The 27,266-nt window shown below is 39.6% G+C and overlaps 1 protein-coding gene across 4 annotated transcripts in view; it reads right to left on the reverse strand.

Annotated features, from left to right (window-relative positions):
• The window catches only part of ptpn13 (protein tyrosine phosphatase non-receptor type 13), a 68,280-nt gene that overhangs the window by 16,754 nt on the left and 24,260 nt on the right, over positions 1-27,266 (reverse strand). For all 4 annotated transcript variants that reach the window (XM_030065240.1, XM_030065243.1, XM_030065242.1 and 1 more), the window contains 14 exons: positions 23,537-24,163; positions 15,872-15,964; positions 11,529-11,628; positions 9,867-10,089; positions 9,451-9,525; positions 9,132-9,306; positions 7,737-7,887; positions 7,440-7,578; positions 6,355-6,507; positions 5,031-5,213; positions 4,700-4,862; positions 3,251-3,707; positions 2,380-2,486; positions 463-522 (listed from right to left, as the gene is read on the reverse strand). In XM_030065240.1, coding sequence (XP_029921100.1) covers positions 463-522; positions 2,380-2,486; positions 3,251-3,707; positions 4,700-4,862; positions 5,031-5,213; positions 6,355-6,507; positions 7,440-7,578; positions 7,737-7,887; positions 9,132-9,306; positions 9,451-9,525; positions 9,867-10,089; positions 11,529-11,628; positions 15,872-15,964; positions 23,537-24,163 — 2,706 coding nt within the window. The remainder of the gene's footprint in view (positions 1-462; positions 523-2,379; positions 2,487-3,250; positions 3,708-4,699; positions 4,863-5,030; positions 5,214-6,354; positions 6,508-7,439; positions 7,579-7,736; positions 7,888-9,131; positions 9,307-9,450; positions 9,526-9,866; positions 10,090-11,528; positions 11,629-15,871; positions 15,965-23,536; positions 24,164-27,266) is intronic.

The raw sequence follows: 27,266 nt of genomic DNA on the forward strand, positions 1-27,266 counted from the left end.
GATATAGGTCTGGGCACTTTAGTAGATCAATATATCTCTGTCAGTCAGCCCAGGCAAGCCTCAGCAAACACTGTTGCCTGCAACTTAGCACTGCAGGCGAATGGGCCTGAAAAGAGGGGCTAAGCTGGGATGAAAGGGAAGGTCATGAGTTCAGTGCCAAGCATGAAGCTATTAAATAGTGGGATAGGAGCCAGACTTAAGGTCTGCAGGCAACAGTGGGAGCATTTGGAGTTATGTAATTTTGATTTAGATCAGAGTAGACTTTTTCTTTTCTTTTCTTTTTTTTTTTTAAACATGCATTCTTGGCTCTGCTGCATGGTCTCCAAGCTGTTCAACAGGCAAAAGAACATGCAGAAAGTGCAAAATGAGTGCAGAAGAATGCATCATGCATTTATGGCTTTCTAAACAATAAGCAAAGTGTTACAGTATCTATTGGAACCGAAGACAGAATTTCATACCTACCATTAACCGTTGAAGAGGCTGGAGATGAGGGAAAGCCAGAGGAGCTGTGCATGCTGACCCCTGGAAACAGAACACAGTAGATATATCCTTATTGGCTGTGTGACTCTAACACTGAGAGCTACATGCCTGCTCCTCTGCTGATACTGATACAACATTTGTAGAAAAATGTAATGTTCACTATTAATAAACAAAACCTGCAAAAAAAAAGTAAATAAAAAAAAAAATAATAATAATTAAATTAAATAAAAAAATAAAATAAAAAAATCGCAAATCAAGTTACAGTGGCTGCCAAGGGAGATTATCTGCTAATAACTGCTATAAACTTAATCACACTTGCTGGTGTAATTATCATTTCCTCCCTTTCCTAAATACAGGACATCAAAGAAACCTATCTTGCTGCCCCACTGCTCTCCCTGGTAATTTCAGTGAAAAGGAGCAGAAAGATGTTGATTCAGATCTACACAGCAATTGTTAATGGGTGTTAACACAGTCAAACTATGTAGCAGAAAAAACACTTTTGGACATTGGAAAACTGCAGAGCTACATTCTAACAGAATATCAAAGATAAACTCCATTAAAAGGCATGTTTTTCTTACAAGTTAAGCTTACAAGTTCTGAGCTGAGAAAATTGCATGAAAAATCTTGAAATAACATTTCTCAGCCATTTAAGTCATAACCATTCTAATTAAAGTGTTCTACTAAAAACTGTCTTTAAGGTAAAAAGAAACTTTAATGATCATTGCAGCAGAAACTGTAACAAGAATACAAGCAAAACAAAAAAATTATATAACAAATGAGGGTTACTGAATATTGTTTTCCACAATTTCAACACTAAAACATGCTCAATGAAAATGTATAAATGTTTGAAAAACAAAAACCAAAAAACTGCATTACAAAGGTGTGCCAAATCATAAAATCCAAAAAACATGAATAATATGAAAACTTTCCAACACTGTCTTCCTGCAGCTACAGTTCTCTCTCTCTGGTGGATCTTAGTGGTTAGCCCATAGAACATATTTTGTAAAACAGACATTCATCATTATTATTTTTTTTAAAAGTTCATGGTCAGTTTTGTTTCTTTTCAACAATCACAGTTTTCTCTGAGTTTATTGATTTGTCTTCTTGGGTGATTTTTTGATTAAAAGGAAAAACTCCTCAATGTTAATTTCATTATCTTAAAGGACAACTCTTAATTTATTAAGAATTAAATTAATTTTTGCTCATGTACTACAATGCATGTATATTTGTCTGAATGCTTTTCTCCTACCTTCCAGGCAGAGATCGGCTTCTATTCATTTCAATATGGTACAAAAATCAACTTGTAGACAAGAAACTTTCTTGGTAAATGTAGCCCATTAATGTGAACACCTGTCCGGGTTAATTTTCTTCCAAGTTACTTCATTCTCCACACGCTGATTTGAAAAGTCTGTGGCTCCACTTGGACATTTGATTGGTTACATCAGAGTGTGCAAATCAGCTCTGACAAAAATATGTATGTGACGGATTATGTCTTTGAGCCAAGTTTGAACATTGTGATACAAATACAAATGGACATGGATGGCTACCTTGGAAGTAGAAAATGAATTAAAAAAAAAACAAAAAACAAGCATGGTATGGTTTGGAAAATTAGCTAGTCATAATGAAAAGAATATGTCAATTGCTGTAAATGGGCTAAAACATGAATAAATGCCCTTTCAAGCAGAGACAATGGATGGACTTAGTGTGTTCTAACTGCTAGGATAACAAAATACTGAATGTTTTTAACTATCTTTTAATACTATGATTGCAGGGATTTATATGGTCCTAAATCTATACACAAGAATGATTTCTATGCTCAGTGGAAATCTCCTCACTAACTAGGCTCATGCTGTACTGATAAAAAAAAAAAAAGCATCCCACACAGGTCTGCGTTCTTACCTACTACATATGCTTGGCCAGCATCCTCTACAGAGGAAGAGTCTGACTCCTTCTTGAACCTGTTGAGGCTCCAGGCTGGGCTGTTGTGGGTCACTGTGCCAAACACTCTGAAGGGGGCAGAGAAAGTAAAGCAGTTTAAGCTGGAAAGCCAACTTCGAGGGGGCAGTGGAGCAAATAACTTGGTATACTAGCAGTGTTAAACAGAACTAAGCTGTTCTACAAGTAGTCCAACAAGTAATTAAGGTTCCCTTTGACTTGTAATTCTTACTAGCGGGTAGTTCTCTGAGCATTTTTCTAGATACAGAATACTGTATGTGGAAATATAAAAACACTGGCCACAGTGTAAATCTGACATGAGAGGGAGCAACTCGCACGAAAACAATTTTGCTGCATATCAAAACACAAACACACACACTAGCAGGGAACACAAACACAGACACCCACACACTGAGCTCACTAGAGACTAATTAGTAAAGTCCTCTGTGTCTCTGCGGTGTTGGGCAGAGCAACAGGCCCAGTAACCAGTCCTCACGTAGTAACCCTGTCCTGAGGTGAGCTCTGAGACTGTGACACACAGACACTGCACATCAGCTCTACCAACGATCCCAAAAGAATGAGCAAAATAGCAATGCTTCAGTTTGAAATGAGATATGGAAGTATCAAGTCAAAATGCATAAATATTCCAGTGCTAGCATAAATAGATGGTTAAGAAGGAACTGAAAAACTGAAAAAGAAATGTAGTCTTCGTATTTCACTCCAACAATTTCAGTCACAGCTACTACACCACACATGTTGAGCCCATCAACTTGTTAGGTTGTAGTGCCTTTTAAAAGGAAATTATTCAAACGTTTTCTTGTCTTAAACAACTCACTTGTCTTGTTGGTGTGAGATGGAGTTTGAGATGGAGTCTGTGTCAGAGCTGGCTCGGTGGTGTTGCTGATAGTGAGAAGCCAGTTGGTTGGGCTGGGCCTGGCTCAGTCCACTGTGTGACTGGCCACTATATGAACCCCCCGCTGACACTGGCACTCGGCGCTCTGGAGACTCTGGCATCTGGCCGAGGTTGTGGTGGGAGCGGCTCATCACCCGGGGATTGGAGTGAATCGTTGGCCCTGGATTGAAACCTGGAAAGCGAAGCTCTTCCTGGGACAGCAGCCGACCAGACGGTGCCTTGTTGAGGGCCACCTCCGAATAGGAGATCCTCTTCAGGTGGTCTGGGTTGGACTGAGTCGACAAGCTGGGGGCCAGACTGACTGAGCTCACTGTCCTCCCCATCGCATCTCCGCTCCGAGGATCTAGGGAATACTGCAGGCTGCTCAGGGGGCAGTTTTCTGCATACCAAAAGGGATGAGCAAGAAGGAAAATTTAAAAATAATGAGAAATAATAAGAAGAAATATATAAAAGTCGAGTGATGCACTGATATTATATTAATATTGTGATATGAGGCTAAATATTGTCTGGGATTTTGGATATTGCAATAGCATGACATGGCATGAGTGGTTTTAAAGGTTGCATTACAATAAAGATGCAATTTTCTAAACTTAATAGACTGTCTTAGCTGTTGAATTATTTGCTTCTGCCTGCTTGGTCATCAGTTCCACATTACTCTGGCTTTTAATTAAAAAATATGTTTACCTATTCATTTATTTAGTCTGGATGATTTTACCCTTCTCTCCTTTGTGTGACATTTTGTTTATTTGAAAAGTGTTACACAAATAAATGGAATGACTGATTGATGCTAATGAATGTTTATGAAAAAATTAAATATCTTATAACAGCACCAATATCGCATTTATGAGCATGCATTTTATTTTCTCCATTACTTCATTCATTTATTCATTAATTTATGATTGGTAGATTGTTTATTCAATTATTTCTAACTTTGGCAGATTCTGTTCTTCACAGCCTCTTCTCTTTTTGTTTAAATCAATAAATAAATAATAATTACCATGCCATTTTGCTCTACACTCATACTTTTGCAGGTTATATATTTATAGTTTCTTTTACTTCTTATTTTTATTTTATTGTGTGCTGTCTTTCTATCTTTTAGTTGTATTGTAATGCTGCTGGATCCACAATTTTGCTGAGGGAACCTGCCCAAAGGGATCAATAAAGTTTATCTAATCTAATCTAACCTAAAATTTGAGAAATTTCACATTTAATTGTCCATTTAGTAGACCTAAGCTAGATTCATGTTCCTTTCAGTGGCTTCAATTACTGACGGGTCAGATACTGACGTCTTTCTGAACGTGTTCTCTCAGCCATTCTCTTCTTGAACTACACCCATTTAGTCATGTGCGTGGGTGCTCAGTTTTTCCCTACCTAGGTCCTGGAGCTCCTGGTTGTTCTGGCGGGCTTTCATTTGCAGATGGAACTTGTGCTGATCAGAGCAGAGCTGCAGCAGGTACTGACACGTCTTGTTACTGTCCGTCTGGAACAGGTGCTTAATCTCATCCGATGTGTTCTGCAGGCAAATCTTTTTTTTCTTTGGGAAGACACATAAAAAAATATTCAGTGAGGGTGGGGGCAGTCTGGGATTAACTGGGTTTAGTTTAACCTTCATGTGTAACATTTTTGTTTGTGATACTGCTAAAATACACAACCTGGAATACAGAGGTATCAAGTTTTCATATCTTTCAGGAAAAGTACATACTGCAAAGGAAATCTTCTTTGTCTCCCTCCAGGGGAACCTTAGTACTGGTGTCCGATTTCCATTAAGGACCTCAAAAATGAGCACCCCCTTGGAGTAGACACCCAGCATGATGCCTGTCTGGGACCTCTTCTCAGGGAGCACCCGGTGGAAGTGGACACCGTACTCTGGCAGCCTCTGGCTCACCTTTGGGAGAAACGACACCGTGAGTCTAGCACTCTGGAATTTGCACAACATTAGGATTGCTGGTAAGTCCATGAAGCTCTCCCTCATAGACTGATTATATATCAATACATAGTTACCGCTTCAGTATAGGCAAGATGTCTTTGAATAGCTCACTGATTCAATATGACTGCAATTATGCTTTTTTGTTTTAAATTAACCTTACATAATCCAGTTTATGAAGATATAATGGTTTCAAGCCTTTTACAGAGGCATTAAGGCATTCATTACAGCCATGACTGTGCACCCTCTATACTCACTAAAGTTTAAAATAAGGGCCTTTGTGATCGACTGATGTGGGTTTTTTAATGGCCCATTCAGATATTTAGAGAGCAGGGTGACCGATGGTTGATATATAATGCAAATGTCATATTGCTGTTTTTTTTTTTTTTTTTTTTTTTTTTGGCATCTGATAAAATATGACAATTTAACAATGATAAATGAGACATAAAATGGCTGAACTTATATGAACATTTATTTAACACTAAAGTCATTCTCTGATTAGTTTCTGTTTGCTTAAGCAGATCTACACTCTGTCTGCAGTGCACTTATTTTTTATATAAAAAAATAAATAAATAAAAATAAATAAATGTTCATAGGATATCAAAAAACTAAACATTGTAAACGTAAAAAAAAGAAAAATGAAAGTAAAAACATAGTGCTCTTAACAGCAGCATTTATCAACAGATATGGGGAAGCGCTGACATTGCTCCACATCAGCCCATCTCAAGGCTGCCTGCAGATTACAGACATGTTTTGCTTATCAGCTTTGTGAGCACAGATGTCAGCCTACATCAGTTATATCAAAATGCCAGATATCGGCCTGATTAGTTGGTCTATAGTTAAAGGACATAGTATACAGTCTCTTCCTGTTCCAAGATCAATTATTGTTTTTTCTTTCTGCAATCACTGAAAACCTGGCATTTAGTATGCACACAGTGTTCATGATATCAGAAGTAGTTGCTGAAGTAAAAGCTGTCAGTTTACTTTTATATGATAAGCACTCGGTCGGCTAACATCTGAATGATGCAACTTCAAACTATATCAATATTTCAGTATGCGTTCCATCTGCTTAACATGATCCCGACTCCTCAATCTCACTAACCTTGAGGAACTCAAACTCGGCCTCCGACTCCAAGGCTCCATAATAGTTGCTGTGGAGTTTTGGCAGCTCCTCCTTGATGGTCGTCTGATCCAGCTTGTCCAGGACAGACACTGGCAGGTAGTACTCCAGTCTGAAGTAGGTCTTCCCATGGAGCTGAAACAACATCACTTTTATAATAAAAATGTAATTTGATTAAGCTAACTTCAATGAAAGCAAAGTTCAACTTAATTAACAGAGTTTTTTGTGACCGCTGAGCCCTTTTTGTCGACCACACCATTTATTAGGAGCGTCTCGGCTGACCAAGGCTGTGACTGGTCAATTAATCACATCTGTGTAACTTATTTTTCAATTATATAGCTGCAAAGTCTCCCATTTTGCAACATCACAATGATTCACCACACAACAGCAACTGAGCAACAGTAGCTCAGACTGCACAGAAGCATCTGGTAGCTGGAGTAAAGGCCACAATGTCAAAAACATCTCTAGTTTTTATTTATATTTTGTTCCTGTTCATTTTAGTGAGGGTGCTTTCACACCTGGCTCGTTTGGAGCAGCAGTGTCAAAACCAGGAAGGTTTCAACCCAAAGATGGGCTCATTTGGCCATGTGTGACCACAGCAATCACACTCAAATGCAACATAAGCGGCCCAAGATCTCAAGAAAGGATGTTCTCGGCACGCTTCCAAATGAACTCTAGAGCAGTTCGTTTGCAGCGACAATGCAATCCCTGTAAATGTAATTGAGAATGTGTTTTAGCTGGATGTGGAGACTGTGTTGTGGCTACACACACACACACAAACCAGAAAGCTGATGATCTCCAAAGGTCAGAACAGAGCTGAAGTATGTTTATGTCGTTACAAATCACTCTGTAGGAAAACAAAGAGTCCTGAGGCGAAATCCCTCCAGCAAGACTTCTGACCAATGACAGTTTGCTCACACACAGCATGTATTTACAACTTTGGACTGCTGTTGAATGTTGCCATGTGAACACAAATGAACCAAGCAACAAATGTGACAACTGTATCATTTTAGTCCCTGAATCCAAACAAAGCAAGTAAGCAGTTAATTGATGTTGAGAAATAATACCTCAGCTTGATAGTCGCTGAATTCAGCCTGCAGAGCCAGGGAGGCCAGGAGCATGGCAGTCTCTGTGTCACAGCGCATCCTCTCCTCCAAGATATCCTTCCTCAGCTGTAGGTAGTACTGATGTTTGGTCATGGCGTGCCTGTGGTTAGCAGATCAAAACAGACTTTTCAGCACGTCCATTCCATTAAGGATGGCAGGAATGTGTCGCAGATTATTATCTTACATTTGTATGTCAATAACTCCACCTAAAGTTATAATCTATGATCCAACTATCTAATCATAATCTATTGTCCTTACTGTATGAGGGTCACATCATCAAGGAAGAATTTGATGCGTAAGAACAGGTTAAAGGGCACATCCGCTTTCTTCTTCTTGGCGTCCTCCTTCCACCCCTCTGGTGCCACTTTGGACAGTTTCACATCAGGATCGACAAAGAAAAACTCATTATCTGTTGAGGGTAGAAAAGTGGGGTGGGGGCGAGGAAGAATCAACCAGTGAGATTCAGCTGCTAGCAACCACATGAGTTATACATCATTAATGAGGCATCAGGTGGACAAAATAACAACCTAATTAAAACTCAAACACCGAAAACATCATTAACTTCTGCACCAAGTCATTGTAGTAATGAGTTCTGTCGAGGTGTGTGTCATGGCAAGCCATGCATCGGCCAGACAGGATATTTTAAATAATATACAATACAATTTCAACCGGAAACCCATTATATCAAGGTGATGTTTAGATTTTTTTTTCTTCGTTGTCTTTTTTGAGTGGAGAATGGTAGCTCCAGCAAAATAGACGTTAAGAAAAAAAGCACAGACAACTAATTCTGCACGGTTCCTCAGTACTGTGAGCAACACCGGATAACATGGCTCTGTGTTAGCTCCAAAACACAGACACAGACACAGATACAGACACAGACACACAGACACACAGACACACACACACACACACACACACACACACACACACACACACACACCAAGGTTATTGTAGTTTGCATTAGTTTAGTGTTAGTTTTAGTCTTTCTTTTGGTAAGTTGGTATATGTGTCAGGGTGAGCTTCAACAAAGTCAAAAAAAAAAAAAAGTATTACATACTAAAAACTCAACAAAACATCACACCATGTTAAAAACTGTATTCACTTAGGACAAATGAACAACCACGTAAACTGACAGAGATGTCATTACTCACTAAAGTCATTTTTTCCATAATTTTAGTTTACTTTAGTTAATTTTGTAAACACACAATGCAGTTTCAGTTAGTTACAATTTTTTGTTGTTTTTGTTTTTATGCCAGTTAACAAAAATGTTTTTTTCAAACCTAGTTTTTTATTTTTGATGATAACCTTGACACACACCCCTACAAACAGATCAAAACTTGATGTTATCAACACTGGCCTTTATAAAACAAAAAAATACAACAATAATTATTTTGTTAAGTTGTTGTTGTCATGTCAACCTGGCTATTACTCAGCAATATGTTGTCATGTATGTGAAATGTAATTGCTCACCTCACCACAAACACATAACATGTAAGCTCACCCACACATATGCACATACATCTGTACCAAACCTTTAGAGTTCTCCTGCCTATCTGTTCACTTTATAGCGTGCTTGGGCCTTTTGGTCCCTCCCTGTACATATCAATCCTCCACATGAGCCTGCATGCACACATACAGAGATCCCTTCCACACCTTTGAGGTACGCCAGGCCAAATAGATGGTGCTCCACCAGCCCAACATGGGCAACCACCATGTCCAGAACGTCTTTACACACAGCCTTGACGTCACAGCTCAGCTCCAGCTTCTGACCGTTCAGCAGCACCACGCCCACCTTCTTCTGCACCTCCTCCACCTTACCACGCTTGTTCTGGGGGGAGGGAAAAGAAGTAGAGGGAGAAGGGAGGGAATGAGGGAGAGTAAAACATTTAAAGAGAATAAAGCACATCCTAGGTCAAGACAACATTATACATTAGCTCCACAGCAGCTAAACCTATTTAATTTACATGCTCACCATTATTGAAGAGGGAACAGCTATGGGAACACAGGGTTCGCTGGCCATCTTCACAAACTCAGGTCCATAGAAGTTCTGGAAAGATGAAAAATCATTGTCACAGAGGGAAGGATTAGTCTAATAATACTGTAAGACAAGAGATTTATTTCTCATACTAGATGTAGTGGAAAAAAGCCTATATAAAAATAAAATTAGAATTCAAGAACATACAATTCCAAAAGAGCTGTACAAAAAAATGTGCAAAGGAGATGTGCCATATGGTAACTGTATTCTGAAAGGCTGTAGTTAATAACATAACAGGTTGACAGTTTGTTGCTGTTCTTTTCGGCATGCAAATTTTCATTTACATCACAACATCAAGTCACAGAATGCTAATTTAGGTCATGTCCTTTCCCTATAACCAAAGGGGCAAAAACCTTGGGTTTGCGATGTGGGTGTGGCAGCGCTGAAGGGTTCAGGGGGTCTCGGAGGTCCAGCATGGAAGTGCGTGATTGTGGCAGGGGGTCATCTGTGTGGTAGAGGTTGGCTCTGGACAGCCTGTTGGCCAGGTGGGTTTGGAGCCGCTGGACCTCCTCCTCCTGCTTCTGTAGGAGCAGCTCGGCTCCTGCTAGACCTTCATCAGCTGCCCCTTCATACCGTCTACAGGAGAACAAAAAAGAGAGACAGACACTTCTCATTTTTCACTCATGTTATTAACCCATTATGCATGTAACCAGGACTTCAACTTGATGTGGCAACACATGGCAAGCTTTCTCTATACAGGTAGAGATCCCCTTTTAGAATCCCACAGCCATCTGGGCTTTGAGCTCAGTGTGAAGGAGTTAACCTGCATTTCAGCCCCGTCTTCTCAATCTTGTAAAAGTCCTGGGTAATTATCAGTTTCAACTCCAATGAGGATAGGTGTTATCCACTAATTTGTCACCTGCACAGACATAATTATACAGGACAATCCTACCATCTGTGTAACTTTAAACTGTGTAATATGATACATTAACAGTCAACTGCCTTCTTTTAAATTGGACTGTGACTCATGTTCATTGTGTAGCTGTAAAGAGAGATGAGCGGATCATCGGAGAAAATGCTGTATTTTCAGTCAGATTAAAAGACACAAAGTGTTTGCTTGGTGTTAAAGTGGTACAAGAGGGCCTTCTTATTTTGTGCCTACAATTGTTGGTAAATGCTCTCTTAGGAAGCAAGGCAGTGTGTTTACACACACAAAAATACTAGATGATGCCCTTGCTTTTAACATCAGAGGCAAAAGCTGCTTTGTGCTGCTATCAAAACAGTAGGAGGGCAGATTGAAAACATGGTTTTCTGTAAACAGGCATCGCAACAGCAGGCAGTTCTGGTCTGTTATGCCAGAGATTAGAGAGATAGAGATTGCTGAATGTGGTTTTCGCATTAGATGACCTCACTGGGGAGGCATGGGGCTAACCCTGCTGTGCCACACCAGCTGTGTGTGGCCCACAGGACCAAACGGGACAGCTTGGTGTGTGGCAATTCTGTGCCCTGTGGTGTGTTTGACTCTGTGGTGCAGATGGAAACAGACAGACAGACCAACCAAGACAGACACAAACACCAACATCCACACCCTCACCCGCTGCCTTACAGTGGGGCAGGTGTGGACATGTGGCACACATATGTCCAGCATGAAATCAGCTATAAATTATCTATAATTCCATTTTTATAATTAATTATAAAACCACCCTTAAAATTCTCCATCAGTGCAGCAATAAGCTTTAACACCTGTTATAGTCATTACAGTGGCTGAAAAATGGGGAAAAATGGGGATACCAGTGAGCTACTTGAGAATACCCTTAACATAAACAAATATTTAAACAAATCATGAACCAGCTGATTTATTACTTTTCCACTATTTCCAGACGTGCTACAGGATAAGAGACAGAGAGGTCGAGTGGCGTGTGTAATGTGGTTCTGGGGACAATGTAGCTGATGGGACACTACTTGTAATAAATATATAAATATAATTCATAAATGCATACATACATAATAAAAACATAACACTGGCACCTATGTTACATAATAACCTGTGTATGTGGTATTTGTGTGTGTTGTACCTGTGCCTAAGTGCGTTATGGCTGGTCAGCGACAGGGCATCATGTTCAGAAGAAAGTGCCATTTGGGAGCCATATCTCCTCACTTCCTCTGTTTTTTTAGCTGGAGGAGACATGAGAGTGTTAGTTGGACACACACACGCGCGCGCGCACACACACACACACACACACACACACAGAGGAGTGAATCTGCACATGTATCCACAGGTACTTAACTAAAAGCAATCAGACGCATCCACCCACACAGCTCTGTGAATATACATGCATGAACATGTCAAAAGAGGTGGAGTAGGCCTATTTATAATGAAATCAAGTAAAACATGTCATAAAATTGAATCGGCATAACTATGTGTCAGTTAAAGGTATCGAATTAACAGATATGCCGGAACAACTGCCAATCTAGGTCATGAAGAGCCTGGTCCTGATCTCTGAAGTGATGACTCATGTTTTACTTGAAGGAATTTATTCCTGGCAGGTTTGAGGTGTTGCAAACATTTCCGAGTGAAACTGGCCTTCTGACCAGCAGAAAGCCTGACTTCTTCACAGCTGTACCCACTCAATGTCAAGCTCTTGCGCAAACCGATTACAAAATGAATAGTGTTAATGGGAGTATGGGTGTTAGGTCAGCTTTTAATAAGTATGTGTTTTTGGCCTTTGCTGTCTCCATTTTAGAAAATACGGATTATTTTGAAACTTGAATTATACAGTTTCTGTAATCTAGTATTAGTACACTTCAATCATTAAAAAGTGAGCACATCAGGTGGTGCCCTATTTTCATCAAAATGAGCTTTATATCAAAACAGATTTTAACTAAACTTATGATAAGAATAATTTCTCCAATCATACTGTTCAGCGGTGCCAGAGTGAAGCTGGACATCCAAACCTCATTAAATGATCCAGCTATAAAGGCAACACTGATAAATCCTTTTCAATATAGCAATTTTCATCCAAGTTTAGACATGCAGTCAGCAGAGGCACAAATTTGACCAAAGAAGCTATCTTCTCTAACAATGTCTTTTGAAGTGTAATTCATTCTTAGCCCGCTGCACAACTCTGTCAGGAATTATGGTCCTGTTCATAATTTACCAACTCTGCACAACTGAAATGCCAAATTCCCTGAATAGTAATTGAACATAATAAACATTTCTGTATCCCTACATCTCAGTACTTTACTTTCCACTCACTTTGCCTCAAAGGCAATACTTAATTTATATGCTGCTTCAAAGAAATTCCACATCATCATCATGTGCAAGATATCTCATAGCTGGCAAACCTGATTTTGACATAAACATCAACCATCATCATGGGCCAGGGAAAAAAATTCTGAGTAATTCTCTCCTTTGCATCCTCCGTGGCACTGGCAAAGTCCTCTGACAGCACCAAAACAGCCACTATCCCTTTACACACAGCTATATTGTGATATTGTGCACCCTTATGGTCTACTGAGTGATCAAAGATGAGGTCAGCTTTATGATTACTTATGTGTGCTCATGTTATTTCCACATTAGTATATGGACAAATGGGTGAGGATGGTGGTGTGTGCCAAGCCTCTGGGACTGCATGGTACCACCACCAACACATGTGCACGCACACACACACACACACACACACACACACACACACACACACACACACACACACACACACACACACACACACACACACACTTTTCTCGATCTCACTGCACACACAACAGCTTGCCTGCCCCTTTCTTTCCTTTTCTGTCTTCCTATATGTGTCTGTTCGGCATTTAAGGTGCCATAAAGGTAACAAATTTTGATACCCAGCTGTACTGCTAATACACCTGGGTGGTGTGGAAAACACTGAACTAATTACTCATCAGAGGCTGACGCTGCTCTGCTTGCTGTTGTGGTCAGAGTACACTGTCAGCTGTGCGGTACAGTATGCAAATGCATCAACACATCATCACGCTGCTATATTGTTCATATCATGATATGATGCTTTTTTTATTTCCAAATGCAAAGCGCTGGTGTGTATTCATAATGAAAAGCAGTATCAGCATCATCACAAGTGCAATCATGATGTCTGTCAAGCAGGTTTACAGTGTGATGACATGATGGCAAAAGAATAATTACCAATCTTGTAACTGTGTTCTTTGTAATGATATGGCATTTAATTTTACAGTAAAATGCTAAGGAGAAGGAGGGGAGAAAGGAGAGGAAAATTCACATAAACTTTTAAAGGGAGCCCTCGTGCCACTTCCCGCACTACACTGATTCTTGGGAATTTGGATAAAACAGGTTTTAATTTTGAAAAAAAAAAAAGTGAGTTAAATTACAAAATCTGAAGGTATATCATTATAGGCCAAGGTCCTGGCTGTTCAGCAATGTACCGGTGCAACCTCCTCATTTTGCATTTTTTTCATAAAATAAAATAGGTGTTTTTCCAGTTATTAGGCTACTTTGTTTTTGTCAACACCGTCACCGTAATGTTTTTTTTTTAATTTGAAAAAACATATTTTTGTATTAAAAGAGACTATTACTTCAATAACTCAACAGCACCAAAGAGACATATTGTAAGCATATTCATTTAAAACCAATATAACTGCCTCTGACGGTGGTGACACTAATCTGACAGTGGTTACAGTGGCCTCATTACAACATACAATTCCAAAATTTATACCACTCAAGTTAATGGCTTCTTGCTTAACAACTTTATTTAACTATTTGGTACAACAAACAAGAATCCTGAGCACTGTTATAAGCATTTTTCAGACTTCAGTCATCACCATCAGACAGAAAACCTGACGGTGGTGACGTCTGACGGTGGTGACAAAAACCTGCTCTTTCACATGATAAGCATGAATTGTTCACATTAGCCAGCTTGTTTCCCTCCTGTTGCTACCTACATCAGACCTCTTCTTAAAAAGTGTACATTTATTCCATAATCTAATCTAATATTTTTTATACAAAAGTGACGGTGTTGACAATTTATGGTTGTGACAGTAGCAGTGTCCAAAAATATGAAGAGATTTAAGAGAAAATAGAAAATTTCCAGGAGCCTGAGTGGTCTTGAAGCATGCAGTAGAGCTGAAGGTTTGAAAAGGGCTCCTCAGGAATGCAATTGACCTTGTTGTTTTTTTATTATTATTTTTTAAATAAATATCTGACGGTGGTGACGAATATGTGGGACACATTTTGAGCAACCACAAAATAATAGTAAATATTGTTCAAAACTCATCGTTTGTAGTTTTTAATACATATTATGATGTACTCTTTCATGTGGTAAAGATATTATTCAATGAAATTATTACTTTTTGTTGTTTTAATCAAGTTGAAATGATTATCTCCTATCCGAGGACAACTGGTTTTGTAGGCCATGGGCCAACATATAATCATTAAATTAATACAAATTAAAAATAAACCTATAAAAGAACCTTACAAATGTGCAAAGGACCCCCTGATTATGCCTTTGATTCTTTTTATTCATTAAAATGTTGTAAATTTCCAACAGAAATTGCATTTTTCTTAGTGGGACATGATTTATCCAAATTCCCAAGAATCAGTGACTACTGGGATTCCCACACGACTCCTGGCATTAATTTGCGTGCCGAACAATAATTTGACTCATTCTCATTCAGCACAGTACAGGGCAGTCATTTGAATGCATTGACTTGATGAATGGGTTTACATGATAGTGCATGTTTGTGCAGATCCAGATCACACTGTCTCAAGATAAAACACAATGACGCATATGACATCATTGTTTATTGCTTTGCTGACTCATTCTGATTAGCTGTTGAAATTCTGTAACTTTCCTTCAATGCATTTCATAAAACACTCTGTACCCTCAGTATTGTGTTCAATGCTTAGACTAAATACATGGTGTTCTCAATAACTGATGACACTGTCTACAGTAATTTCTAGATAATGTTTTTATCAGTTGTTGTAATATATAGTGTCCAACATTTGACATATTGGGCATATCTGCTGATAATACATTTAGTTCAGACTGATAATCTGGCTGAGCTTCATCTGCAATGAAGCTCAGCTTTTTCATGGAAATTAGCCATGATTTCTGATGTTTGTGTCGTTCATTTTTATTACTGGGGAATTTCAAGAATCTAATTCTAAACTCTAAAGTTTGAATCCATGTGTTTGGCAAATATTTTCACTTCATTTCTATTTGTCTCTCTACTCACTCTACTGTTTATTATTTTGTTTTTGTGTTCTACCAAATGTTATCTCAAAATAATTGTAAATGAATTTGTCTTTATGTGTTCCATTGATATATCAAAAGAAAGGTTTAAATAAATAACTGATCACATTAATATGCCTTAATTTAAAAAAAAAAAATGACACTGGCTTCCCAGCCTCGTTATCTACCTAGTCTGCAGTCTGGATCCGAGGAGGTCACTGACGGGCTCTCGCTGGACGAACTATAATCGCTGTGGTACCTCTGGTGGGTGTGGAGAGGATCTGAGGAACAGAAAGACCAGCCATGTTTTAAATCCTATTACATGAACAACGTAGAAGAAAAAGACTGTGGCATTAGGAAAATACATCATAACTTTCATGCACACAGGACAACTTAAAAATTCATCATGCAGACTTGTCCATTTCGGTTCTGTCTGCATTTATTTGCAATCATGTTTATGAAGGTCTCGGATTGGAGCCATTTCTTTATTCATATCCCCCCAAAAATTAACTTCACGAAAAGTTGTGTGTATTCTTTGGAACCTGGATTTAGCTAGAATTCACTGAACAAAGCTCCACAAATAGCAAAGAGCAAATGATTTCCTCTCACATGAGTCCTTTTCCTCTCAATCCCACTTAGACCAATGGCAAACCATAACCAAGTGACTCAGACACACACATATGTTAGAAGTCATGCTGTGGGTTACCAAACATAATGACAGGTGTGTGTATCCACAACGAAAAGCAACATTAGCATCATCATGGGTATGTACAAGCATGCTAGCTGTCCGGTTAGGGAGCTTCTCCTTGAAAATGTGATCTTTTGTCTGACTGGACTGTGTGAACCACACCATAGACAAAGTAAAGGCCAAGTCACCCCTAAATGTGTGCTTATATCTTAAAGCTGATGCTTCACATGCTTTTACCTCAAGGATGGGTAGAAATTCAGCAGACACAGAACATAGAAACACAACATCAACAACTCTCTAAATTGAGTAAGTTGTCAAGCTCTCCTGTGACCTGTACACAGAACTTGAAAGTCTGGCTCCTCAGTATCAGTCTCAGCTACATAGCTTGGATAAGTTGCATTCCCCAGACATTGCTCAAACGCTTTAGAGGACTTCCTTTGTACAACAGGTTTCACCCTGTTATTTTGTGGCTTTGCTATGTAAACATCTTAAGTAAGAAACATTGTGGGCAAGCGGCAGTGATGATCTTATTGAGTGGGAAGACTGGTCACTCTGTCACCCAACATAGTTTCCCGTCTTCCAGTGGTTGGCTAGTGAGTCACGAGTTCCTTGCGCGACCAGACTCAAGAGCGTCATAGCTAAAATGGAAGTGTTATCTTTGTCTTCTCTGAGAAACGAAAAGTGATTTGTCTTAACTTCACAAACAAATGCGAACATACAAGCACAATCCCTTGCAATTACAAAGACTCATACACAAACACTGGCAGAGAGATGCTCAAACACCCACACGTGACATAACGAGGGATGTGCAATAGGATGATATTAGATCGTGAACGACTAAAATGTCTCCGCAATCTGCCTTTGTTGAGAGATCGGGAGTACAGTGCTACAGGGACACTGCACGTTCCCAAACTGTCCTGACGCTGCTCACACAAACATTCAAAGTTGTTTCCTCAGTCAAACCTCAAATCACACCATTTGCTAGTTTGTTTTGCACCTTTCTTGGCAGACACACCAATAAACTAATAATAGCAAACAGCAGACAGAGCCTTGGATTTCTGCAAGCTTGACGACGGGGAAGATATGGTTACTAAAATAAATTCAACATCGGTAATACTGAATTGGTGTGGATTGTATAGTTGGAAATATAAGGAGAAAAATATCCACACACTGGATTACAGCTCCCAGCACTTTATTTGACTAACTTTATTGAAACCCTGTTGGGTTGTCATAAAGATCCAGCTGGGCTGAAACGTCATGTAGGTACTCGAATAAAGTGCTGGGAGCTGTAATCCAGTGTGTGGATATTTTTCTCCTTCTATTTCCAAATGTATCTTTATCCTGCACCTGGCCCAAAAAACGTGTTGGATATGGACACATTTACTTCCCACTGTGTATTTTATACTTCAGAGTTATTTGCAAAGTTTGCAAAGACAAAATTCATGTGTCAGATGGCAATATGACAAGCCTTTTTAACCACTCAATAGAAAGCACCCCAAAGAGCATGGTGAGAGCGAAACTGAAAAGGGATCTCATGTAGGTGCATCAGCCAGAAGATACAAGGGCAAAACAACTTTAACAAAGGCACTCCGTTTGAGACAAACAGTAAGCTCTGGAAAGAGGTAACCATTTCAGTGACAGCCTACCATGATCCCTATAAAAACTGTAGAAAATGAGGATTTCTTAAGACTGCTGAAAATAGTTTATCTACAAATGTTTTTTGAACACTGCCACACTTAGAGTGCTGTGACAAGACTGAACACAAAATTCACAACATCCAGTGAGTGAAACAAAATAAAATAAAATATAGTCTCTGTTATTCTTTTTCTTTTTGGATTTTATCTCCTTGTGGGACTGTATTTGGTTACCTAGGCAAGTAAGTTTGGTTTTACTCTTAAGCATCTTGCAAAATATCAACATGAAAAAGAACCATGATCATACTGTATATTGTGATCCTGTGTGAAAAAAAAATTGTGATATGATATTTTTTGTCATATCGCCCACCACTAGGCACAATCACCTGACCTTCTGTAGGAGAACTGACAAAAGGCCAATTCATGTTGGAGATAGCCTGACTGGCTTGTGCAAGGATGATAATCTACATAAATAAACATAAGAAGCCATCTCTCCCAACATGAACAGCCAACTATCATCAATTTAACCAAAAAATCTTGTCCAAATATAGATGAGAAGTGTAGATCCCACTTGTTCCTAGCAGTGACGGGGCATTATGAGTCGTACAGTTGATGGTGAACCACAAGTCAAACAGGGGCATGATGGTCCACTATTCTGCTGACGAGTCTGGGACAGTTTCCACCAAAAAATCCCTGTGAAATAATGCTATAATGCTTGCTGATTAAAATAATTTTTGATTTTTAACTCATCACTTCTGAGTCTACTGATCAAATCTAATTCTACACTTTTAAATCACTCCTTAAAATTAATTTATTTGACCCTGCTTTCATGAAATAATATATCTTAAGACTTCTTCGTTTTAGTGATTCCTTTTCTTTTTTCATATTTAATTTATTTTCATTGTGTGCTATTTCTTTGTCTTTGTATTCTCAATTTTTAAGTAACTGCTACATAAATAAATTCGAAAGAACCCTAAAACAGTGCCTAATCTTGCAATATCTGAGCACTAAGGACCACTATGAACAAGCAAGCAACAAACTAGGATGGAATTAAGAATAAGAAAAAACTAGGATGGCATTAAAAATAAATATGTAAAAAAAAAAAAAAAAAAAAAAAAAAAATATATATATATATATATATATATATATATATATAATTAGCATGCTACACATCTGGCCTACCATGAAACCAGTGCATATTCATCAACAGTCCATTCACGTGCTTCTGTCTCTCAGTCTCTGCAAACCTCTGAACACATTACTACAGCATCATTCAGTCTCTCCCATGAATTTCTCAAGCCTGAACTTATATTTCAGGCTTGAGGCCCTGTCAAATCTATTCATGGCTGGGTTGAGCCACATGTTTACCGCATTGTGCGCTATAATAGCAAGAACTAGAAATGGAACCGCTGTGAAAATCTATCAATGTGGCAGGTGGAGTCATCTGAGCCTGAAACTATAGGCGAAAACCAGGTACTGGTTTAGCCATCAGTGTGTCATGTGGGTGTTGATTCATTCCAGTTACATTCAAACACATCCCACGCAAACCTGGGACCAACACTTCATCTAAAACTCAAAATGCCAACCTTTACACAGTGAGGAAAAAGAGGGACAAATACATACCCAGTAACTGAGAGAGACAGAATAACAGAGGAATCTTGATGATGAAAAATGAAAGGAAATAAGACGGGGTTAGTAGAGGATGACTCATAAATATGTTCTGCAATCCTCGTTCTTGTTACGCCTCCATGCTGATTGTTTTGATTCAGCAATTGATTGATTGATTGACTGATATACTTTATTATTCCCGTGGGAAAATTCTGCTTGTGGTACAACCATCTGGTGGAAACAAAAACACTGCATACTATGGTTGATAATTTTGACTTGACTGTACAGATTTTCTTGCCTTAACTGTATATTCTTCTTATGCTCTGCCTTGTCTTTTCATTTCAATGTATTTAATATTTCTTGCCTTTCTTTTGCAACAGAGCCTCCCAGCCAAAGCATTTCACATGATTATACTTGTATAGCCGGAGTGACAAATAAAATATTATGAAAATCTTCAATCTTGTTTATTAATGTTGTTTATTGCCCAGAAAGTATAAAATTTGAATAGCTAGAAAATGAAAAGAGACAAAAGATTAATAGAGTGAATCAACTCAATCACTGGGACTGTTTCTGTTCCACACTGAGCCATAAAGTCAGTGAGCAGCAAGCACACACCAGTAAACACAGAGAAAGCAAGACAGACAGAAGATAGCACAACTTTCATTCATTCATTGACAGAAGATGCTGGTTTAACACTAATTTAAAAAATACACCTAATGAGCCTTTACCAGAAGCAGAACAAAGACCCAATTATAATTTAATGCTACAATTACTCTCCTAATAATTCTTACTGTGGCTAGTGGAGACATGTTAATCGTTCACAATCCAAAATCGTCATGTCCTCTTTCCTTGGCACAATTAATGCTGCTTGAATTTATCTACGGGCTTCATTTCTCTCTTCTATGCCCCTGTTTCTTCCTCCCCTGTCCTCGATTCTTGTCTGCAGCACTGTGACTTCGATATACTCTTTCTTTAAGTACACAAACAGCTGACTTAGGTTATGGCCTGTCAGTGTGCTCTAGCTGAGGTTATCTACAGTCTGGTGGTCCCAGGGAGAGAAGAGGGATGCCCACCAAAAACAGACGCTGAATCACATATAATGACAGGTAATAGCAAGTCAGAGTCTCCTCCAAATTGACCTGATTCAGTAGAAAAACCAGATGCAAGCTGTGTTTTGAGCAAATCTCATAGGTATGTACAATGATAACAGGACATCACTGGTATCAGCTGATAAAGGCTTTAAAAATCAATATCAGTATATCTGATATTGTCAACAAAATTCAATATCATGCATCCCTGCTAAAAAAAAAAAAATAATAATAATAATAATAATAATAATATGGCATGTTGTACATAACCTTGGTTGAAGTAGTTAACTCGTTTAGCTCAGTGAATGTGTACATTTTGAAAAGTATGTATTTTATGTCTACATCTGCCAGTGGGCCATCACAATAAGAGCAGGCATAATAATATGTCTCTACAGGAGAGACTAGATGTTCTCTGCAATTAGGTGGAAAACAAAAATATATCAGCAAAAATCCAAAACTGAAGTAATTCAGGTGGCTTTTGAGCAAAACGGATTATGATGACTCAAAGTAATCTTTGGTCAAACCTTTATGCGAAGGCCAATCTAATCACACTTTCCTGCTGCTGCCTTTGAAGTCAACAAATTAAACTGTAGATGATTAAGAAAATTTTGTGGCTGTGCTCATGTAGACACCTCCCCTTCCCCTAAGGCTGTGGTGTTCCATAATGTTTTCTTAGCCAGACCCGGCCCAGCCCAGAGCCACATGACCTGCTGCCAAGTGCCGGAAAGTCCAATAATGTTTGGAATTCCCTCATCCGCTACGCATGACTCCAATTACAGTCTCTAGGCTTGTTAGGAAAATTTCTATTGATTGAAGCACCTTGGCACCAAAAGATGAGGATCGGGGAGACAGTAGGTGAAACATGGAGGACCAGGTAAGTCAACATGCACATACGCATGCACATGCGCACACACACACACACAGGGCAGAGGAGCAGGAGCTTAGGCACTTTGTAACTGGATGAAACCTGAGAACATTGACCACTGCTGCCCCATCGATTCCCTGCAGAAAAGAACAGAAAAAAGTAAGAGAGAAAGAACGGAAAGGAAAGAAGATTTCTGCCAAGTAACACATCATTGAGGCCCTGTAAATGATCTGTGCTCAGTTAGGCCCATTCATACTGTGGCAGAACAGAACAGCACTGGAGATGGAAGACAAAAATATTTTGGTTCAGCCAGGATAGTCAGCCTCAAGTTTTAATTGACGTGAGTGTTCCTTTGCATTTGCATGGTCTCAAATATCAATCAAAACGTTCATACTGACTGGAGGCTATGAAAAAAGGACAGTGGGCTCACCCTGGCACAGAAAAAATACCAAAAGATGCTCTTGGTTCAAAAACGCACGCTCTCAGTGCATGAGTGTAGGTGTGTGCACATACACATGCCGATGCTCACTCGCGCGCACACACACGCTCAAGTTCAAAGGTCCACTGCGAGGGTAGAAGCTCAGCTCTACTCGGCTCTCTTCACACCAGCATATTAAAAAACAGAAGCCAAGTGCCTGATTATAATCAGCAAAGGGGAGAAGGGAGGGAAGAAAGGCGGGCCTTGCTGGGGATAAGAAGCCACACAGTCAAGGAAAAGAATGCCTTTGGTTGGTGGCTTGGTCAGCATTAAAAATAGCTGCCAGAAAAGCAGGGAGGCTGCAGTTAGGAGTTGGAGAGTGGGGAGTACGGAAGAAGAGAGGGAGGAGGAGTGGGAAGATGAGGTAGAAGACAGTGGTTTATTATATGAAGCCATTCATCCCTCATACTCTTCTACTGTCCACAGATGGCCAGCAGAAACATATGAACTCGCAGCATGTGACTCACTGCATATAACTAAGACTTTCCTGAGAATTCAATAAGCTCCCCAGAGAAACGTAAAGCTCTTGGGGCTGACTGCTGAGGTGTTAAACCATTGTGTTGTGCATGTTTGGTCTAAGCATATGCTTATGTATGTGGACAATGAGCGCCTTTTGTGTCTGTAAATACCTTTTGTGTATGGTTATGAACTACAGTGTGTGTGTGTTTATGTTTATGTGTATGTGTCTACACCCATGAGTAAGAGAGAAAGAGAGAGGGATTTGCCTATATAGTATGTGTGACAGTTAGCAGCAGGCTAGAATTAGGCTGGCCTGTAATTAGAATCAGCCATTTGGAAACCTCTGTACCAGTGACTCATACATTCTGTCTAAACACTGCTGCCCAGCCACCACCAATGATACTTCATTCAAGCCAGCACCCAGCTTCTATCCCACATAGTAGTTACAGATGGACACACAACCTGCAACTAGCCAGGGTGTCTGTCTGCTCACGTCATTACTTCCCATTGCTCTCACATTTTCACCTCTCAGACCAGCCCAGCTGATGTTTGCCTGGAGTCTTTCCATTGAAGCTGCTATGCCCCTTTTGTCTTGTCTATTGCCTTATAAAGTCACACTAAAGCTGACTTTGACATTTCCTTTAGGCCTGGATGCCAAGATTAGGACCTCATGAAAGTAGATTTATGAGAGACTTTTTGTCTAACTGGCAGAGTCAGCTTCACACTGAAATTTAAGGTTAGGATTCTCAGATTGGAGTTTGGCAAGTTATACATATGCAAAACATTATTCCATCCAACTGACTTCTCAAGAAGCTTGTCTAACATAAGCATGTAACACCTGATGGACAATCCAGAGGACTCGCATTAAAACTTGAAGACTCAATGCCGTGATTTGTAAGCAAAAATATTTGACATGCCAGTACATCAGAGACATGTCTGGGAAAGATTTATCTTGAGACTGTGAGCAAACAACTTTGAGGCCAGTTTATGGGTTATTCATTCATGGTGGTCTGTCGTAAGAGAGCATACTCACCATCTATTGCCTGCCTTAGCACCTGAAGCTTCCTCTGTCTCTCCTTGATCCTGTCATAGGCACTGGTGAGGGCTGAGCCTACAGACACAGCTGAGTGGTGATGGGGTTTCCTGCTCTTCAGCCCACCAAACTCAGAGTAGTGAGAATCCCTGGATGCCCGCAAGGGTGATTTGTGCCTGCCAATGGAGTGGGTACTCAAGGCACTGCTGCCCCTTCGTGCATCCTCCAAGGCCCCAAAGCGAAGTGCGTCCGGGTCAATACAGGCTAAGTCCACAGAAGATGCCCAAGTCTTCCTGGCTTGTGCTGGGCCCATGTCTCCACTGTTGTATGGTAAAGATCTCTGATCTAGTTCGACAGGCCGGCCCCTCTGCTGGGGGTGAAATGGGTGAAGATGGGGATGGGAGAGCTGGTGCTGGAGCGTATGGGGTTTGGGGTAGAGGTCTGTGGTTGATTCAGAGCTGGGATGGTAGTCAGACACAGGGTAATGCAGCGCTGCCCCCTCGTCCCCCTTTATGAGGTCCTGGATAGGCAGAGAGCCCATGGAGCGGCTTAGGCCCCGGTTTAGAGATGCCTGCTCCTGCGTCCGGGCCCGGTAGCGCTCCAGAACTCTGGGGGCCGCACTCCTCCCTGTTAAGAGGACAGAACCAAACTTTTTAATTAATAATAATAATAATAATAATAATAATAATAATAATAATACCAATAAGAGAAAAGGCTCACATTGCTATGTTTCTAGCCTCTAAAAATGGGAATAGCTATCAAGAGTGGGTAACAAACCAAATGTCAATCATGCCATCGTGAACACTGGCAATTTTAACCTATCTACAGTGGCACACAGACCAACGCAAATAAAATACGCTGGGTTTCTTGACATACCTATTTTACCGTATAAAGCAAATAGACTGAGTGATCATGTGCAATGTAGCCCATATACTACAAATGAAACATTTTCCAGCGGATCATATCATTATAACACTTTATAGAAGGAAACTGGATCAGGTGTTTATGGAAACTAGAGGACCTAGAGGGGGATTAACATGGATTTTAACTGAGCTCACTAAGTACAGTACAAAGAGTGCCTTCTTATGCTTAAGTGCCTCTTAAAATACCCTTTAGTTCTGGTAGTGGTATCAGGATGACATGCCTATTAGACATGGCGATTCTACCACTGTCGTTCACAATTCATTGGCCTCCCCTCTTTTGCCTTGCTGCCCACGATATCAGGTTTGCCCCAATAAACACAGCAGAGGGAGAGGGCCTCTTTCTCGAGTCGCACACAGTAACTGGATCACTGGGGGCAAACTGTGCTTGGATTGCCAGGATAATCATTCACGATAAAGAGTCATGCTAAGTGCCCTATGATTGATGACCAAGACACTGCTTATCCCAAGTCTAGTAATGTTAGTGCGGCACCACAACCACAGGCACAAGTATGAGGTGCCATACAGAACATAATTTAAACTCATAAACACTACTGAAATTCATTATGCTAACACACACACCACTGAAACTGTTTCACACAGACACAGACACAGACACAGACACACACACACACACACACACTGTTGAAATGCCTTCTTATACAGTACTTAAATGTTTTATGCTTGATGTATTACTGAATCACTGTCACACACTCTAAAATGATTGCTGGAATGAAAATTATTTGATTGGCTTATTTCAAAAGAGTCGCCTTCTCTGTGAAAATGAGGGAGATCGTGTTTCAACAGTGGGTGCAGACAAGGGAGCAGTAACCACAAAACACAAAGCCCCTCTATAAGGAAACAAACTTTTTTTTAACCATTTTCATGGCAGAAATGCCCACATAGCATCACATGAGATTTTACAGTGTAGAGCCATCTGTATAGCTCCGGCATTTTGTTTACAACTTGAATGAAGAAGCCTGTTTAACTTGCTACACCATCACCTTAAAACAGCTAAATTTTAGCAGGTGAAAATACCTTTGAGATTTCACAGCTATGTATTGGTTCATTTTTTAACAAAAGCCACACTCTCCCAGTGTGGCACTTTCGCATATTGGGATAATGCTGCCCCAAACTGCATTGCATTTTTTAATTTTTTTTTTTTTTTTTTTTTAGTCTGAGCATGACTTTTATCAAAATTACATACAACATAAAATGTGACTCAAGACCTTCTCTGAACCAGAAGGAGTCTTTCATCAATTCATGCCTCAAATCCACATGACGGTACTTTATATTAATAACAAGTCAACTTTTAGAATTAGTTTGTGCTCCCTGCTAGCGCCCACAACAGCATATTTTGGGGGGAAAGGGATTGTGAGAATAATATGCAAACCAATTTCAGCTATTTTGTTGAAATAAATTGCTGCATGGTGGATTATATGAATTTTAAATTGAGGAGTAGCTCCTAGTGATTTAGAAAATACTGATAAACCTGTGCAATATGTCAACATCCTCACAAATTGATGTGCCACACTAGTTGAACGTCAGATGAAGTAAAAATTAGCTCACTACACACACTACTCCTCAGTGCAACTTTTGGAAATATGCATGTATGAATAAAATATTCAAGTAATGAATGAGTGTGAGGTTAAACTGTGCAGCAGTCCAGCGATTCAGTCATTTAGCTTGTGCAGGGATGACTATTCAATTTCTTTGTTTTTGTTTTTTTTGTTTGTTTTTTTGGCTTTTTAGTTACAGATTTTCAAAATCAATATGTGAAGGTAAAAAAGGATGTGAATAGGGATGTCACAAGAGCCAATACTACTGATACCATGTTGCAGCCAAATTTCATGAAACTTTACAGGACTAGTTTTTATACAGTATCAACAGTACTGACTGGTATCACATTAGTGAGCAACTGCATAGCTGCTACCAAAACACGGGCATGCGAAAGCAAGGCAGCACACACAAACACAGCGAGTGGTGCTCCTCCTGCTTCTCACAATCTAACTAAACTTTTGGACCGAACAAATTACAAAAGCCACATACGGAGGAAATATTTTGCCTTCAAGTCAGATGGAGAAGCCAACATAGATGAGCAAAAGCCAGTGAGCAAACGGTGCTTTCACATCTTCCACATGAAGGGTGGAAACTCATCAAACCTAGCCCACCACATTCACTGTCTGTAACTATAATATTACACAAATTTATAGTGAAGTACATGTGATATCATTTTCTCTGTGGTATCGAGAATCATGGCTTTTTACTGGTAATGGCACTGACTACCAAAATTTTGGTATCATGACTAGTACAGCCACATGAAGCTCTCCAAAAGACACAACACTGAGATGCAGTAACATCTTATGTAATGGTGTAACATATTTAGTCTCACATTCAAGTGCATACCAATGAAATCACTGCTAATCTCCAAGACACCATTACTAGCATTTCTTGAATATAATAGACCTAATAGACCATAAGCCACAGAATGCCCTATTTTACAGAACTAAAACCTGAAGCTGTGCTATTCTTTATGGACCGATGTAAAATGTGTTCATGTGTAGGTAATGTTTGAAATATGTCCTATGAATCACCCCATACTAAAGAATGCAGGCGCCTTGTGATCTGACCTTTTCAGAGTCTGTCTGAGAGCAAGTGGTGGAAACTGAGGCCAGCTTAACAATCAACAATTGATGGTAAATGAATCCAATCAATTTGTAAAGTAAACCAACTACAGCACAAGGACAAACAAATTAAGATGAGGACTCTCTTGTTCTGATTAGACTGCTAGTCTGAAGACTAGTTACATT

The sequence above is a fragment of the Myripristis murdjan genome, chromosome 12 (genome assembly GCF_902150065.1).
Source record: "Myripristis murdjan chromosome 12, fMyrMur1.1, whole genome shotgun sequence".
NCBI lineage: Eukaryota > Metazoa > Chordata > Actinopteri > Holocentriformes > Holocentridae > Myripristis > Myripristis murdjan.